Source organism: Esox lucius, chromosome 16, assembly GCF_011004845.1.
Source record: "Esox lucius isolate fEsoLuc1 chromosome 16, fEsoLuc1.pri, whole genome shotgun sequence".
NCBI classification, from domain to species: Eukaryota; Metazoa; Chordata; class Actinopteri; order Esociformes; family Esocidae; genus Esox; species Esox lucius.
In genome coordinates, this window is record NC_047584.1 from 9,429,621 (window position 1) to 9,446,083 (window position 16,463).

Genomic DNA, 16,463 nt, shown 5'->3' on the forward strand with positions numbered 1-16,463 from the left:
ATTTAAACAAACATCATAGGATAGTATAGTAGAACGCTCTGAGCATGGATAACTATTTGGTGTTAAAGCTTTAAATAAAAATAATTTAAAAAAAACGCTCAAAGGATTAGTGGAGAGCGCTACCCTCATTCAGGTATTTCGTTTTGGAGGATATCGGTAGAAAATCCAACTTCAGTCTCTCTGAAGTGTGAACTAGCTTTGCGCAACCATTCGCATTCGCCATTTCCTTGCTGGTTTGTTGAGCAACGCAAGATGGGAAAACTCTTGAATATTTGCGTGCTCGGTGGGACGCTCGACTGAAAGGCAATAGTACTAAAGACTCCGCTATATACGGTTCTGCTGCTGTACTGCACTTCATCTGTCCGTGGTCCTGAAACGGAGTGCGTCCTGCTCACAAGGGCGATGAAAGACGCTGCTGTTCTGCATTCTCATCTTCACAACAGGCGGAGTACTTGATTCGGGAATGTTTTCGCCGCAGCTTTGTCTAATGAGCATCAAGCTATGATTGCGAATATGTTCTCTACTTTTTCTCAGTGAGTGCGCACCGAAAAGTTTGGAAGATAAAACGTTTTTTAGTATGGTAAACATTTCACTTTCACTCAATAGATGGGGGAATTACATTTAGTTTATCTGAGTTTTTTTCTCATCTTAAAGTTGTATCTTCAGGATCTTGGGTCGACTGTCGATTGTCAATTACACGATCTGCTGGATATGCAACAAGACCGAATGGGTTTTTTATCTTGCAGCATTTGGAAGTTGATTGAAATTACTCTCACTGACGTGGACGACTGTTGCCGATTGGCAACAATAGAGGGAAACATAATTTCGTAAATCCTTTTCTTCGAGGCTTTTTTCACATATCAACTTCCTTTGGTGTTGTTATCTTTATCGCTTGGAAATAAGGGATAATCATGTATCAGACCAATTTTTGTGTGCATATCACATTGCTCACGCTGTTCGGAAGGCATCGGTAGCCTACCGACAATGGTCTGGAATCTAACTGCTTTTGAGCACAACAATAGCAAATAAAGGGTGATTATAATTCTACCTGGAGCCTGGTGGTTTTATCCAATGTTTCATCTAGAAGTTGTTTGGTCCTGTATTTAATCGCTTCAACCGGGTTTGGATCTCAGATTCCGACTCCAACTAGTGGAACCGAACGTTTGAACGCGGTGAGTCGATAATGTCCAGTTTATAAATTTTTCCATTCACTGTAACACTTATCACAGACCTCATATCATTTCCTACCAATTTCAACATATCTCGTGCGTCTTTGAGTCCTTACTTAGATGACTGACAGTATGCGATATATATATATATATATATATATATATATATATATATATATATATATATATATATATACATCGCATACTATATATATCCATCTTATTGGTATTTGAGGACAACAGTTGTAATGGGGCTTTTCTGACACTGAAGATTCAGTGAGTCTATCCCCTGGCAGGTTGAAAGGAACAAAATGAATAGAGCTCTGCTTAGTCTCAAAGCTATGGGATTCCGTTCATATGAGCTGCAACGGTCAGTTTCTTCTGATGAGGTGGGAAACATTTGGAAGAAAGCAAAAAAATAGGGGATTATATATTATATATCTTTTTTTGGTAAAGGCAGTTGATGTCAAATAAAAGCAACACTAATAATTGTATTAAATCTTCATTGCTATAGGTGTTTAAATGGTTATCAGAAAGCAACCTGTTGGTAGTGTATTTCACAATGAAGATCCAAATCTGTTTTAATTGTATGAAAGCGAATACCTTTAATATTAGGATAAATTTTCACTCCGCACTGCACTGGTTTCAAGATGCCATAGCCTAAGAAAACATCAGTGCTTGCAATAAGCCTGCCAATTGTACTAACCATGGTTTTCACAAAAATGGTCGACCTCATTATGGTGAATCCAATATTAGCAACGCTACGACATTTACTAGACTCATTTATGTTAATTCGAATACACATAGTCATCACAACATCTCTTCCTATCTCTTTCTATTTTTCTCTTACGCACACACAACAAGATGGGAACCTGTTCTGTGCCTCTTGTTGTGACAAAGTCTAAATGTAAATATCCCATTTCATTTGCATGCTATTATCAGAATGTTTATTTGGCACTTATCCCAGACATCCGTGTCTCCCTTCATTAACAGAAAGGGACGGGAAAAGGCACAATTAAATTCAACTTCAATTCTCTCGTTGAATGCAATAGGAATACCGCGGCAAAGGATGGGCCCTCTCTTTCCAACGATCTGCGTAGTCCTCCTCGCCCTCCACGCGACTGTGTCACCAGCCTCCCTCAGTCCCGAGGATTACGCCGCGGACGAGGCAGAGCGAACTGCCAACAGTGACAACATCATTTTCGATGACTACCGAGGGAAAGTTTGCGTGGACGACAGTGGGTTCGTTTACAAACTGGGTGAGCGTTTCTTCCCGGGACATTCCAATTGCCCGTGTGAGTGCACCGAGGATGGGCCGGTGTGCGATCAACCCGAGTGCCCAAAGATACACCCTAAGTGCACAAAGGTGGAGCACAATGGTTGCTGTCCGGAATGCAAGGAGATTAAAAACTTTTGTGAATACCGTGGGAAAACGTATAAGATCCTTGAAGAATTTAAGGTAGGGATCTTTGTGTGTGTTGTCTAATTTGCTAGTTTATTGACCACTTGTTTGTAAAAAAAGAAAAAAAGAAAAGGATAAAAAAGGTTAAACTGACTACAAGGTTAGTTTTTTGGCTACAATTTTAGCAGATGTCATAGAATGCATCTGAAAGCTAATGTTGCCTGGTTATGCGAAGTGTGGCATAACCAAGTTTGGCTAGGTTGCTTTTAAAATGTAAACGATACAGTTACCTGTAAAATTGTAATCAGTTACTTTTGGATTACTTTCATATTAAGACACATTATTAGACAAATGGAAACAGCCAATTGATCAACGCCTATCATCGGATCAATCAACTTTAGAGTTTACCTACCTGGGTATATATATATATATATATATATATATATATATATGGATTTTTCATTTGACCTTATTGGTTATACTATGTTTGTGAAAAGTATTCAAACATCTTGACTCTCTCCTGCATTTTGACTGTATTTTGGACTTGGTTAAATCATTCAAGAGAAATAGAGCCCAAAATGACAAATCGAAAAAAGACATTTGTGCGAGCCTATATGAAAATGAAAAACAGTAAATACGTTTTCAGACCCTATGCCATGGCACTCCAAACTGAGCTCAGATGAATCCTGTATGTTTATTGTCCTTGGGATTTCTCCAGAACTGTGGCAAATTCAATCAATTGGACAAGATTTAGAATGGCAAAAATACATGGTAATTTCTGGGGAAATATATTCACATCATTGTATATGAAGACCGATATATCCTTAGTTTTTCACACGTACATTTTGAGCTAGGCTATCTGATGTTTTGACCCACAACCACCAACATTGTAAAAAGCTGGCTTAAAACTCTGGCATCCGAATGTACGTGCGCAAACGAGCACGGAAATATCTATAATAGATGAGAACAGAACCTGCAAGTATTAGGGCCAACAGCGATTAATTTCCTAAACGAAATATTCATAAATATACTGGGATTAACACCCGAATTCATAGCTTAAATTCGATGGCATCGGCAGGCCAATTTGAACTGATGATCTCACTTTTCTGAGGTCCAACAAGCAGAATCACATGGCCTAAATGTTAGCTGTTAAGGTGTTGACATCAAATGGAACTCGCTTAGTCTATCTGGTTACGCCTGGCCACCTTTTCATGCATGATGCAAATACACAGGCCTAGTACTTAGGCGCACAACATTCTGGTTTGAATAACAATGTTAAAAGACAATACAATCACTCATTCATGTTTCACAAAAATCGGCCCGGTGGTGTCTGAAATAGTGTTTGCGATCAATGAATTAGAGTTGGTTACTATAGCGCCCCCTCGTGGGCCAGTCGGTACTATTTGGTAAATGACAAATCCATCAACCAAAATGCTTAATTTACCCAAGTTTAAGCAGAAATGTGCCAGTGTTGTGTAAGATGACTAACTAGCATATGTGGAAAATGTTCATGTAGTTGTGTGTATGTCTTCACTTACTTTGTAGAAGCACTTTTGAAACCTTTGCAAATACAGCTGAACATCCTTTGGAATAATATTCTATGAACTTTGCTCTTAGGGCAACCAACAATATATACCTTAATATTGTCAGAAATTGGTTAGGAATCAGTGATAATAGAAATATCAAAACCAAGTCACCCATTTTAAAAGTACATTTAAGCTAGAAGAGAGACTGCATTATTCAAGAAACCTTACCACCTATTGGCCTGCAAAGACAGTTTGTATTTGGCATTAAAACATATGCAGTCCTGAAGAAAATATTCAGAAGAACATTTGAATATTATTCCAATGACGCAGGGCATTTCTCATTTCATTTTTATTTTGATCCTAACAAACAACTTTGTCCCTGCCAGTGATGAGCAGTAATGATCTACAACACAATGCTGCCACCACAATACTTGAAAATATGAAAAGAAGGAAGTGGGTGTAAAAGAAAATCCACTGCAAATGCCTTTCATTTTTGATGTAATTATAAGCTACAGGGTTGTTTTGAATCCAAAACAGTGTGAAACAATATTTTCAAGAACCATTTGTGAGTTTCCTTGGTATTGGTTGAGAATGGGACATAGATTATGAAAGAAGTATAGCCCAGTTAAGCATTTTTACACATGTTATGCCTTTCAATGAGGTATCACTGAGTCGTCCAATTTCACTCCTGACTTTAATTTGCTTGAAAATGTTTTAAATATACACAGTGGTTTACAAAAGTATTCAGACCCCTCTGCTGTTGAATCTTCCAGTCAACACAGAAAAAATAAATTGCCCTAACATTCAATTACATTAGCAATGGCCTCAACCTGTGGAGAAGCCAATGGAAAGATACATTTGTGCTCAAAAGTGTGCATACCCTTGGAGAATTGATAATATATGTAGCATTTGTAAAGAAAACATGAGTGAGCAGACAAAACATGTATTTTATTTCTTATGGGATTCACATTTAACAGTAGGTCATAGTGGGGATGGTATTCTGTTCACTATAGGTCTTGTTGGTGTGACCATAAAGCTCTATTTTAGTCTCCAAACTACAGTGTGACAGAAGCCGTGAGGAGTGTCAAGGTGTTGTCAGGCATATTGTAACTGGGCATTTTTGTCGCAGTGGCACAGTAAAGGCTTCTTTCTGGAAACTCGACCATGCAGCTCATTTTTGTTCAAGTATCGTCATATTGTGCTCCTTGAAGCAACCACACTGTCTTTTTCCAGAGCAGCCTGTATTTCTCCTGAGGTTACCTTTGGGTTTTTCTTTGTATCCCAAACAATTCTTCTGGCAGTTTTGGCTTAAATCGTTCTTGGTCTACCTGACCTTGGCTTGGTATCAAGAGATCCCCAGATTGTCCACTTTTTAATAAATGATTGAACAGTACTGATTGGCATTTGCAAGGCTTTGGATATCTTTTTATATCCTTTTCCATCTTTATAAAATTCCATTAACTTGTTATGCAGGTCTTTTGACAGTTATTTTCTGCTCCCCCATCTAGCCTGCTCAGTACATCCATGTGAGAGCTAACAAACTCATTGAATATTTATACACTAATTGCAATTTAAAAAGCCACAGGTGTGGGAAATTCACCTTTCATTGCATTTTCACCTTGTGTGTCTATAACATGGCCAAACATTCAAGGGTATGTAAACTTTTGATCAGGGCCATTTGGGTAATTTCTGTTATCATTATGATTTAAAAAGGAACCAAAAGACTATGTGATAATAAATGGCTTCAAATGATCACGATCCTTAAATAAAAGACAGTTTGTTTATATGATCAGTAATCTTTTGAAAATCAATGTCAGAATTTCACAATTTCTGCCAGGGTATGCGAACTTATGAGCACAACTGTATATAAGTTGTGTATTATAGAACATCAGAAAATTGTTCTGTAAATTTCAGATTAATCTGTATTTCACATATCACAAGTATTATCACACAGATGCAAGATGCATGGCAGCATGTATGTTCTGGCATCTGCGAGTCAACTACATAATAATAAATCAGATCCAGGTGGATACTGGATTGGATCTTGGGTAATTGGATTTTTGTATTTCCACAAAGACATCTATCAGTGATTGTAAAATGTTTTTTTGTCTCAGATATGCATGATTAGAAAGTTGAAGCAACTGGACCTCTCCATCTGTATCAACCGGGGTGTGTACTCACCCTCATCTCCTTTTGTCCACAATCAGCTCCATGGTTTTTTTATGTTGATGGAGAGGTTATCCTAGAAGTACTTGGCCAATACTCTAACCCAGTGAAGGACAAACTAAGGCTCAACCAACCTGGCTGAATATTTTCTATGGGTTAAAATAATTTAGGTTAGCTGTGTGGATGTTTTTTTTTCAAAAGATAATATGTTTTCAAAGATAATGTAATGAACCAAGGCTTATTATACTGATACCACAGTTGCCAACAAACAGTAAAATTACTACAAATTTACAGGTAGAATACATAAAATCTCACCTCCACCTGCACAAGTTTTCACGTTTCGTAAAACTGTACATTGTATTTTTCTAAACAAAAACGGGATTTTGATGACACAATTATTCCATGCGATCTGTTTATGGTTTGTTGAAACCATATTCTTATTAAGCAAAAAAGACAGATAATCATTCCCACTGCCATTTCAAATTCAGTCCACAAGGTAGAATAATGAGTGACTCCGTTTGTGTGGATAAGAGGGGCTGCTTGTCTATGTGAGCAAGCAATTTTCAGAATAAAAGACTCTAACAGATAACGTAGCCAGCTTAATCTAGCTGGCTTTTGCACTATTTAGTTAGTTCGTTCTTTGGTTAACAAATTAAGTAATTCATTTAGTTGGCCTATGCCCATTTATTTGTCTGCTCATATAGAGTACACTCAGAAATGACCACTGAGTCTCAGCCAGGGGCGTTGGACTGGGGGGAAAAGGGGTACTAAGTATATAGGGCCCTAATGTGTAGAGGGGCCCTCAAAAATGTTTGAATCTTGAATAAAGTGGGGAGGGGCCCTCAGAGACCGCCTATGTACAGGGCCCAGAATTTTGTGCTACATCCATGGTCTCAGCTATGAAGACAGACGAATAGGGACTCAGATATGATCGCTGACAGTATGCTTTTTGGTCGACTTGCTCCTGCCAGCAGCCAGCTGGGTGCTGAGAGGATGGAGCGCGAGAGAAGGGAAGACACACTGAGAAGAAAAACTGACATTGGTCACTATCCTGATTGCCTGAATAAACCATCAACTTCCACTTTTGCTTTAACATCAGGCAATAGAGAAAAAACGAGAGATGCGCACAGACAGGAGATATGTAATGTGTTCTTACAACACAGAGCAATTTCCTCAACAATTTAAATAGGAGAGAACTTTCTGAAAAAATAAAACATTAGAGCATAAACCATGTATTTGATTGGCCGAACTACATCAAAAAAGCATGTCAAAAGCATGTCCAATGCCAAATGTGTTCATAAATTTGTCGGGCCTAGTTGGGAATATAAAACTGATTTTCTGTCTTTCTGATAAATTTGGGTCTGATATAGTCTCTATCTGACACAATTTTGATCCGATTTACCCTCATCTCTGGCATGTTTTTGGATCCAATATGGACAAACTCGGATCCCACTCTGATTGGGTAGTGATTTTACAAAAACTGGTGGATCTGGTGGGTGTATCGGCTAGGAATTTCACAGATACAGTTCTGCTTGGGCATATGTTACAGATCCAACGAAGATTTTTAACGCAGACCTGTTTGAAACAGTGTTTTGTGGAACTCTTGATGTTGTCATATTAAAGTCACCAAAAAAGATTGTTCAGCGTGTTTAACCAAACATCACTGACGGAAGCAAGCTAACTAAATAACTAAGTTAATTAATTAATCAAAGAATGAACTAAACATAATCTAAAATCTTTTATTCTGAAAACTGCTCATTCACGTAGTCAGGAGAAGCCCATCCTTTCTGAACTCAGGTCGTTATTCTACCTTTGTGGACAGAATCAGAAACAAACTCAGGCAGTGGGAATTATTATCCGTCTTTGTTGTTTAATAAGGATATAGTTTAAACGAACCATACATGGATCCCCTACACTATTGAGTGCTTGTTTTCTCATTTGAGCTGAACTTTTGTGAACTCAGTAGGATTTTAGCAACTAAGAAATGATTTGCCTTTGTCTGCCATTGCTCATTTGAAAAGGGATAATTGTGTATTGGGGTGCAGATGGCAAACAGAGAGAGGTTGCTGTTTCTCCATTTGACAACAGGAGCCAGTGTATCTTTTGATTCAAGACTACAGTGGATATAAAAAGTCTACACACCCCTGTTATAATGCCAGGTTATGTGATGTAAAACAATGAGACAAAGATAAATCATGTCAGAACTTTTTCCACCTTTATGTGACCTATAACGTGAGCAATTCAATTGAAAAACAAACTGAAATCTTTGAGGGGGAAAAATAAAAAATAAAAAACTCACAATAACCTGGTTGCATAAGTGTGCACACCCTTAAACTAATACTTTATTGAAGTAAATTTAGATTTTATTACAGCACTCAGTCTTTTTGGGTAGGAGTCTATTAGCACGGCACATCTTGCCGTGGCAAATATTTGCCCAATCTTCTTTGCAAAAGTGCTCCAAATCTGTCAGATTGCAAGGACATCTTCTGTGCACAGCCCTCTTCAGATCACCCCACAGATGGTCAATTGGATTCAGGTCTGGGCTCTGGCTGGGCCATTCCTAAACGTTAATCTTCTTCTGGTGAAGGAGTTGGATGTGTGCTTTGGGTCATTGTTGTGCTGAAAGGTGAACTTCATCATCATCTTCAGCTTTCTAATGGACGCCTGAAGGTTCTGTGCCAAAATTGCCTGGTATTTGGAACTGTATTCCTTCCACCCTGATTAAGGCCCCAGTTCCAGCTGAAGAAAAATAGCCCTAAAGCATGATGCTGCCACCACCACTGTGGGTATGGTGTTCTTTGGGTGATGTGCAGTGTTGTTTTTGCGCCAAACAAACCTTTTGGAAATATGGCCATAAAGTTCAAACTTGGTTTCATTAGACCGTAACACATTTTCCCACATGCTTTTGGGGAACTTGATGTTTGTTTTTGCAAACTTCAGCCAGGCTTGGATGTTTTTCTCTGTAAGAAAAGGCTTCCGTCTTGCCACCCTACCCTATAGCCCATTCATATGAAGAATACGGGAAATTGTTATCACATTTAGCACACAGCCAGTACTTGCCAGAAATTCCTGCAGTTCCTTTAATGTTGCTCTAGGCCTCTAAATTTACACAGAGTTTACATTCAAAGACCTTCCAAAATCTCAGCTTGAGTACAATTTCGGCGTGAGTACAATACTTTAAAAGATTTTATTACATAACCATTGTGTTATAATTACGTTTTTCAGTGCAAAAAAAAACCCACAGACAACATCAGAAAGGACATACAGTGTATATAAAACATCTACACACCCCTGTGAAAATGCCAGGTTTTTGTGATGTAAAAGATTGAGACGAAGATAAATCATGTCAGAACCTTTTCCACTTTTAATGTGACCTATAATGTGACCCTGACCAGTTTTCTTCGTGTCTTTTCATATTTTTTCCACTTGATGATGACTGTCTTCGCTGTGTTCCATGGTATATCTAATGCTTTGGAAATTCTTTTGTACCCTTCTCCTGACTGATATCTTTCAACAATGAGAACAATGTGAAATGTCAGGAAAATCCTACTAGAATAGCTGAACTTTATTTGTGATTATTCAGAGTCACTTTAAATGATGGGAGGTGTGTAACGACTTCTATTTAATTTGTTTGAATCTGATTGGTTAACTCTGAACACAGCCACATCTCCAGTTATAAGAGTGTGTGCACACTTATGCAACCAGGTTATTGTAAGTTTTCTTTCTTTTCCCCCTGAGGATTTCAGTTTGTTTTTCAATTGAATTGTTCACATTATAGGTCACATTAAAAGTGGAAAAGGTTCTGACATTAATTATTTTCATCTCATTCTTTTACATCACAAAAACCTGGCATTTTCACAGGGGTGTGTAGACGTTTTATATACACTGTATGTCCTTTCTGATGTTGTCTGTGTTTTTTTCACACTGAAAAAAACATTGTTTTAAAGTATTGTACTCACGCTGAGATTGTACTCAAGCTGAAGGTCTTTGAATGTAAACGCTGTGTAAATTTTGCTACACAAGAAAGAAGTACTTTGTGAAAAAACCTTTTGGGGTTTCAATGCCTGTTAAAGGCAGTGTCAAATACAAACAATACATTTTTTTTGCAGACTTTGTCTCTCATACAATCAAATGCTTAAGAAATGCAAATACAGTGAACCTCAAAAGAATTTGGGCAGTTATTTATTTTGTTGGTTTCCAGAATTTATTATTAGCAATGATACAGTGACTATCAGTGACAGCATTAATTTGAGGGTATTTTTATGTAAGTAAGATGAACCATTTTCAAATGACGTTGTACACATGGTCCCCCCATTTTTGGGTGCCACAAGCATTTGAACAATTGGCTTCACGGCCATTTCTTATTCGACAGGGATGTTTGTTTTCATGCTTTATTGGGTATTATCAAATTGTATTCATTTTTATAAAATGTGATAGTTGCCTTTCTACAGTAAATTTCAGTTCACAACAGAATATTTTCTGGTAGTATACACAATTCCAATTCAATGAGCTATTTTTTGCTCCTTATGTAAATGTTCTATTTTCTCTTCCACTTTTCTCTCTTCAATTTGATAACATACTGATTATGAAAAACTTTAATTCCCCAAAATTATAATTGCCATGACCCCTTGCCCATTGCATCATAAACACAGAGAGCAAACACTTTTGTTTACTTTTACATGCACTTTAACCAAAAATGTGTTTCTCAACACTCTAAAAAACAAGATCAGATTGGAGAACTATGTTTTTGGGGGTGTTTTAGAGTACCTCTATTCTTTATTTATTGTATAGTGTATTATAACACTTACAATACATTGTGTTACATTCAAACACACTCCAGACAATGCAATGCTTTTAAATGTTTCATCATATTATCGCTATAATGCAACAAAATATCTTGTATTCAGGCCTACGCCTATTCTGAGTACAGGCCCGAATCACTGAGGACTCCAAAGTCATGTCTACTGTATTATTTGTTGTTTTTAGTTGTTTACACACAGAATAAAGGTGGTGAACTTATAACATTTCCCCTCCTAACTAATGATTTTGTAGAATTCATGATCACCGCCTGCTATCATGTTTGTCTTTGTGATGACTTGTCTATTGTGAAGTGAAGTCAGACAGACAGGCAGTGTTTCATAAAATGGTTGTTTTAGCAAAGACATTGCCACATGTCTCCTTTGACAGTGCTGCTTTGAGCGACGAAGTGTCATTCCTGCAGTGCAGTAATCATTTTGTAAAGTTAGCTAGTCAAAGAATTCTGATAACGAAGACAAGCATTCTAGATAACCTCTAAACTCTGGTGACATTTTTGGCATCAGCAGAGCTAGCTGGATTTACTCACTGGCTAATGTTAAATGACACTTTGAACCTAACTGGCTTTACTGAATACATTTGCTAATATCAAAGTGATTGGGACCCTGGATAATATCCAAGCTACACAAACCTAGGTAGAGCTGACAGCGGTGATAATTAACTAGCTACATTTACTTTGTGCCTCAATCCATGAAATCTTTACAGTTTACTGTTTGCCTGTGAATTACAAGGGTATAATAATATATTGTGAAAGTCCTTTCCTTACATCAATACTGTTTGACCCCGAGTCACCTTTCTTGATGGACAGAGAGGAAAATGGAAATATACAGGAAAACAAAGCCAAACTTGGGGAAGGCAAGAGATATAAGAGAGACACAAAAAGAAAGAGAAGGAGAGGGGATTAAGGAAATAGAGACATTGCGGATATTGCCAAGGAAAAGACACTGGGAAATGTCGACTAGACATTTCAATCATGCTCAAAATGTCCTTGATCAGTGGAAACTGAAGGAACCACTACTTTTATCCAATACAATTATCTGGTTTGGTGGGAACTGTGTCTGTATGTGTTTTATAAAGGTTAGATGGTGTGGGAATTTGTGCAAAAGGGCTGTAGGTGATTGGTGTGAAATATCAGTATACCTTTGTGTTGAGAATGTATTTTTTTTTTTTTTAGAACTGATATCAGATATAGTTACATATAGTAGCTATGCTCCTCCTGACAAATGATTTAGTTTGAAAAGTTATACATTCTATGTGCTCACATACGTAATAAAACGTGTTTAAAATGTAAAGATTCCAGTAAGTGTGTCTAGAGAGGAGACAGCGAAAAGGACAGGCAGTTGGCACAGAGAGTATAGCCTATATTTTTGACTTGTCCATAGATAAATATCAAATTGAAAATCTCTTGTGAATATGCCTCTCTATTATGATTAACCATTCAGTGTTCATCCTGGGAGCTTTTAGTGTTGATTCAAGTGAGCAAAGAGCTGAAGTTGTTTTTCTCTGGGGTTAGATTAAACATTGAATTCATAAAGGCTATACAGAATTATAAATAATGGCTTGTCAAGTATTTAACTTAGCAATGTCACTGCTCTGTCTTTTATGCTGTGAGTTGGTTGATGTTGATGCTTAAAAAAATACAGTAAATGTAAAAAATTTAAATACAAAAATGTATATTTTTTTCTGCTCTATTGTTATGTTTTAACAGGAATTTGTCTTAGCCAGGTGTTTTATGCTTTATTGGACAGGGAAATGGTGAAAGAGTATCAGATACTAACCAGTACTGCAGTAGTACATCAGAGGCAGCTATTTAGAATACTAGACCAGCCTTTGTAGTTCTCTTCATATTTCAGAAACGAATTCCAAACTACTTCCAAGCATTAATGCAAATATCTTATTAACCAATCACATGGCAGCAACTCAATGCATTTAGGTATGTAGACATGGTCAAGATGATCTGCTGAAGTTCAAACTAAGCATCAGAATGGGGAAGAAAGGTGATTTACAGTTGTGCTCAAAAGTTTGCTTACCCTTGGAGAATTGATAATATATATATATATATATATATATACCATTTGTAAAGAAAACATGAGTGAGCAGGCAAAACATGTCTTTTATTTCTTATGGGATTCACATTCAACAGTAGGTCATAACAGAATGGCACAATCATAAAACAAAACATGGCAACAAAGAAAGAAATGAACTGACCCCTGTTCAAAAGTCTGCATACCCTGAGTTATTAATACTCTGTATTGCCCCCTTTAGCATCAATGACAGTGTGCAGTCTTTTGTAATAGTTGTCTATGAGGCCCCAAATTCTTGCAGGTGGTATAGCTGCCCATTCGTCTTGGCAAAATGCCACCAGGTCATGCAAAGTCTTTGGTCGTCTTGCATGAACCGCACGTTTGAGATCTCCCCAGAGTTGCACAATGATATTAAGGTCAGGAGACTGTGATGGCCACTCCAGAACCTTCACCTATTTCTGCTATAACCACTGGAGGGTAAACTTGGCTTTGTGCTTAGGGTAATTGTCGTGCTGGAAAGTCTAAAAGCGTCCCATGCACAGCTTTCGTACAGAAGAATGCAGTAAAGTTTCTTTCTGGCAACTCGACCATGCAGCAAATTTTTGTTCAAGCATCATCGTATTGTGCTCCTTGAAACAACCACACTGTCTTTTTCCAGAGCAGCCTGTATTTCTCCTGAGGTTACCTGTGGATTTTTCTTTGTATACCGAACAATTCTTCTGGCAGTTTTGGCTGAAATCTTTCTTGGTTTACCTGACCTTGTCTTAGTATGAAGAAATCCTCAAATTTTCCACTTCTTAATAAGTTATTGAACAGTAGTGGCTGGTATTTGCAAGGCTTTGGATATATTTTTATATCCTTTTCCATCTTTATAAAGTTCCATTACTTTGTTACGCAGGTCTTTTGACAGTTCTTTTCTGCTCCCTGTGACTCAGTATCTAGCCTGCTCAGTGCATCCACATTAGAGCTAACAAACTAATTCACTATTCATACACAGACACAACTTGCAATTTAAAAAGCCACAGGTTTGGGAAATTCACCGTTAATTGCCATTTTCACCTGTGTGTCTCACCTTGTGTGTCTGTAGCATGGCCAAACTTTCAAGGGTATGTAAACTTTTCATCAGGGCCATTTGGGTGATTTCTGTTATCATTATGATTTAAAAAGGAGGCAAACAACCATATGATAATAAATGGCTTCGTATGATCACTATCCTTAAATAAAAGACAGGTGTTTTGCATGATCAGTCATATTTTCTGCTAGGGTAGGCAAACTTATGAGCACAACTGTAAATAACTTTGAACATGGCATAGTTGGTGGTGCCAGACAGGCTGGTTTGAGTATTTCAGAAAGTGCTGATCTACTGGGATTTTCCCCACAATGGTCTCTTTGCTTTTGTTAACAGAGATTGGTCAGAAAAAGAAAAATTATCCAGTAAGCGGCAATTCATTGGGTGAAAATGCCTTACTAATAGCAGAGGTCAGAGGAGAATGGACAGACTGGTTCAAGCTGAAAGAAAGGAAACAGTAAATCAAAAAACACTTACAACCAAGGTATGCAGAAGAGCATGTCTGATCGCACAACACGCCAAACCTTGACGCGATGAGCTACAGCAGCAGAAGACCTCACCGGTGACATTCCTGTCAGCTTAAAACAGGAAACTGAGGTAAAAATGTGCACAGGCCCACCAAAATTGGACAATAGATGAGTGGAAAAAGTTGCCTGGTCTAAGAGTCTTCTGACTTCTGCTGCAACATTCAGATGGTAGGGTCAGAATTTGATGTAAACAGCATGAAAGTATGGATCCAGCATGGATCCAGCATGGATCAGGCTGTTGGTGGTGGTGTAATAGTGTGGGGGATATTTTTATGGCACACTTGGGAACATTAGTACCAATGAGCACTGTTTAAACGCAACAGCCTACCTGAGTATTGTTGCTGACCATGTCCATCCCTTTATGACTACTGTGTACCGATCTTCTAATGGCTTTTTGCAGCAGGATAACGCGCCATCTCACAAAGCTCACATAATCTCAAATTGGTTTCTGGAACATGACAATGAGTTCCCTATACTCAAATGGCCTCCGCAGTCACCAGATCTGAATCCAATAGAGCACCTATGGGAAGTGGTGGAACGGGAGATTTGCATCATGGATGTGCAGCTGATATATCCGTAGCAATTTAGCAATGTATCTGCCTGATGCTATAATGTCAATATGTACCAGAATCTCTGAGGAATGTTTTCAGCACCTGGATAAATCTATGACACAAAGAATTAAGGCAGTCCTGCAGGCGAATGGGGGCCCACCCGATACTAGCAAGGTGTACCTAATGAAGTGGTCGGTGGGTGTATATATGTAAACGTTGCTCTGGTCTAACACAGTTCAGGCTCTGGTCTAACACGTCAGTTTCTTGGGCCAATCAGAATGTTTAGAACATATTCCCATTCTATAACTCGACAGATGGAATCAGATCCGTACTCACTTCAAAGTAGAAACATTTGTGGGTCTGATTTGGTCTGATTAACAAGGTGGCTAGCAAGACATTTCTCCTCCCCAACATTTGCAGTAAGCCCACGAGCCGTCCATAGAGTAGATGTTAGAAAAGGGTTAACTTTACAGAAAATGTATATGGAGTGTGCCACAATCGACTGTAGTTCCACAATTTTGTGTTGTTCACTCTAACAGAACATTTGTTTTTCACATAAAATAATTGTTATGTCACAAAGTTCTATCTTAAGTGGGGGAAGAGCAGTTTTTCGTCCTGGCTGCATACGTGTAAAAACAGTCAGAGAATTACTTCAAGCAAATCTTAGATACTTGCTGTTATTCCCCTTTAAGGCTACACAAGAGGAGATGGTAATATTAGAGAGATTCCAATATAAAACTGTTTAGCCAGAAAATAATTATTGTACTTGTGGAGACGTAAAGATAAATAATGCCTATTACCGCATTGTACATACATGTGCATTATTACATTGGGATTTTTTTAGGTTAATGGACTACCAGCCAAACTGGTATTCCATTAACCTATTTTAACCTACAAACTATTACTTGCCCAAACAACCTCTCTGTAGATTGCTTGCTATTTTTGGTTGTGCAGATATGGTGTCAACCTGTCACTTCAAAAGCAGTTAATGGTTCTGGAAATTGTGTAAACAGCGTAATATAAGCACAACACAATAATCAATTTCCAGAACCATTAACTGCTTTTGAAGTGACAGGTTGACACCTCAGCTAATTGCTTGCGTATTTTGCCACCTCAGCTAATTGCTTGCGTAAAAAGCAACCTGGAGAGAGGAAGTCAGAATTGAGCTGGTTTCTTCAATTTCATTGTGACTGAATATATCTGACTCACAAAAG

The 16,463-nt window shown here is 37.9% G+C and overlaps 1 protein-coding gene across 3 annotated transcripts in view; it reads left to right on the forward strand.

Annotated features, from left to right (window-relative positions):
• Window positions 1–234: 234 nt before the first annotated feature.
• The window catches only part of vwc2l (von Willebrand factor C domain containing 2 like), a 57,920-nt gene continuing 41,691 nt past the window's right edge, over window positions 235–16,463 (forward strand). For all 3 annotated transcript variants that reach the window (XM_020055082.3, XM_010879782.4, XM_020055083.2), the window contains exons 1-2: window positions 235–1,172; window positions 2,222–2,628. In XM_020055082.3, coding sequence (XP_019910641.1) covers window positions 2,239–2,628 — 390 coding nt within the window. In that variant the 5' untranslated portion in view covers window positions 235–1,172; window positions 2,222–2,238. The remainder of the gene's footprint in view (window positions 1,173–2,221; window positions 2,629–16,463) is intronic.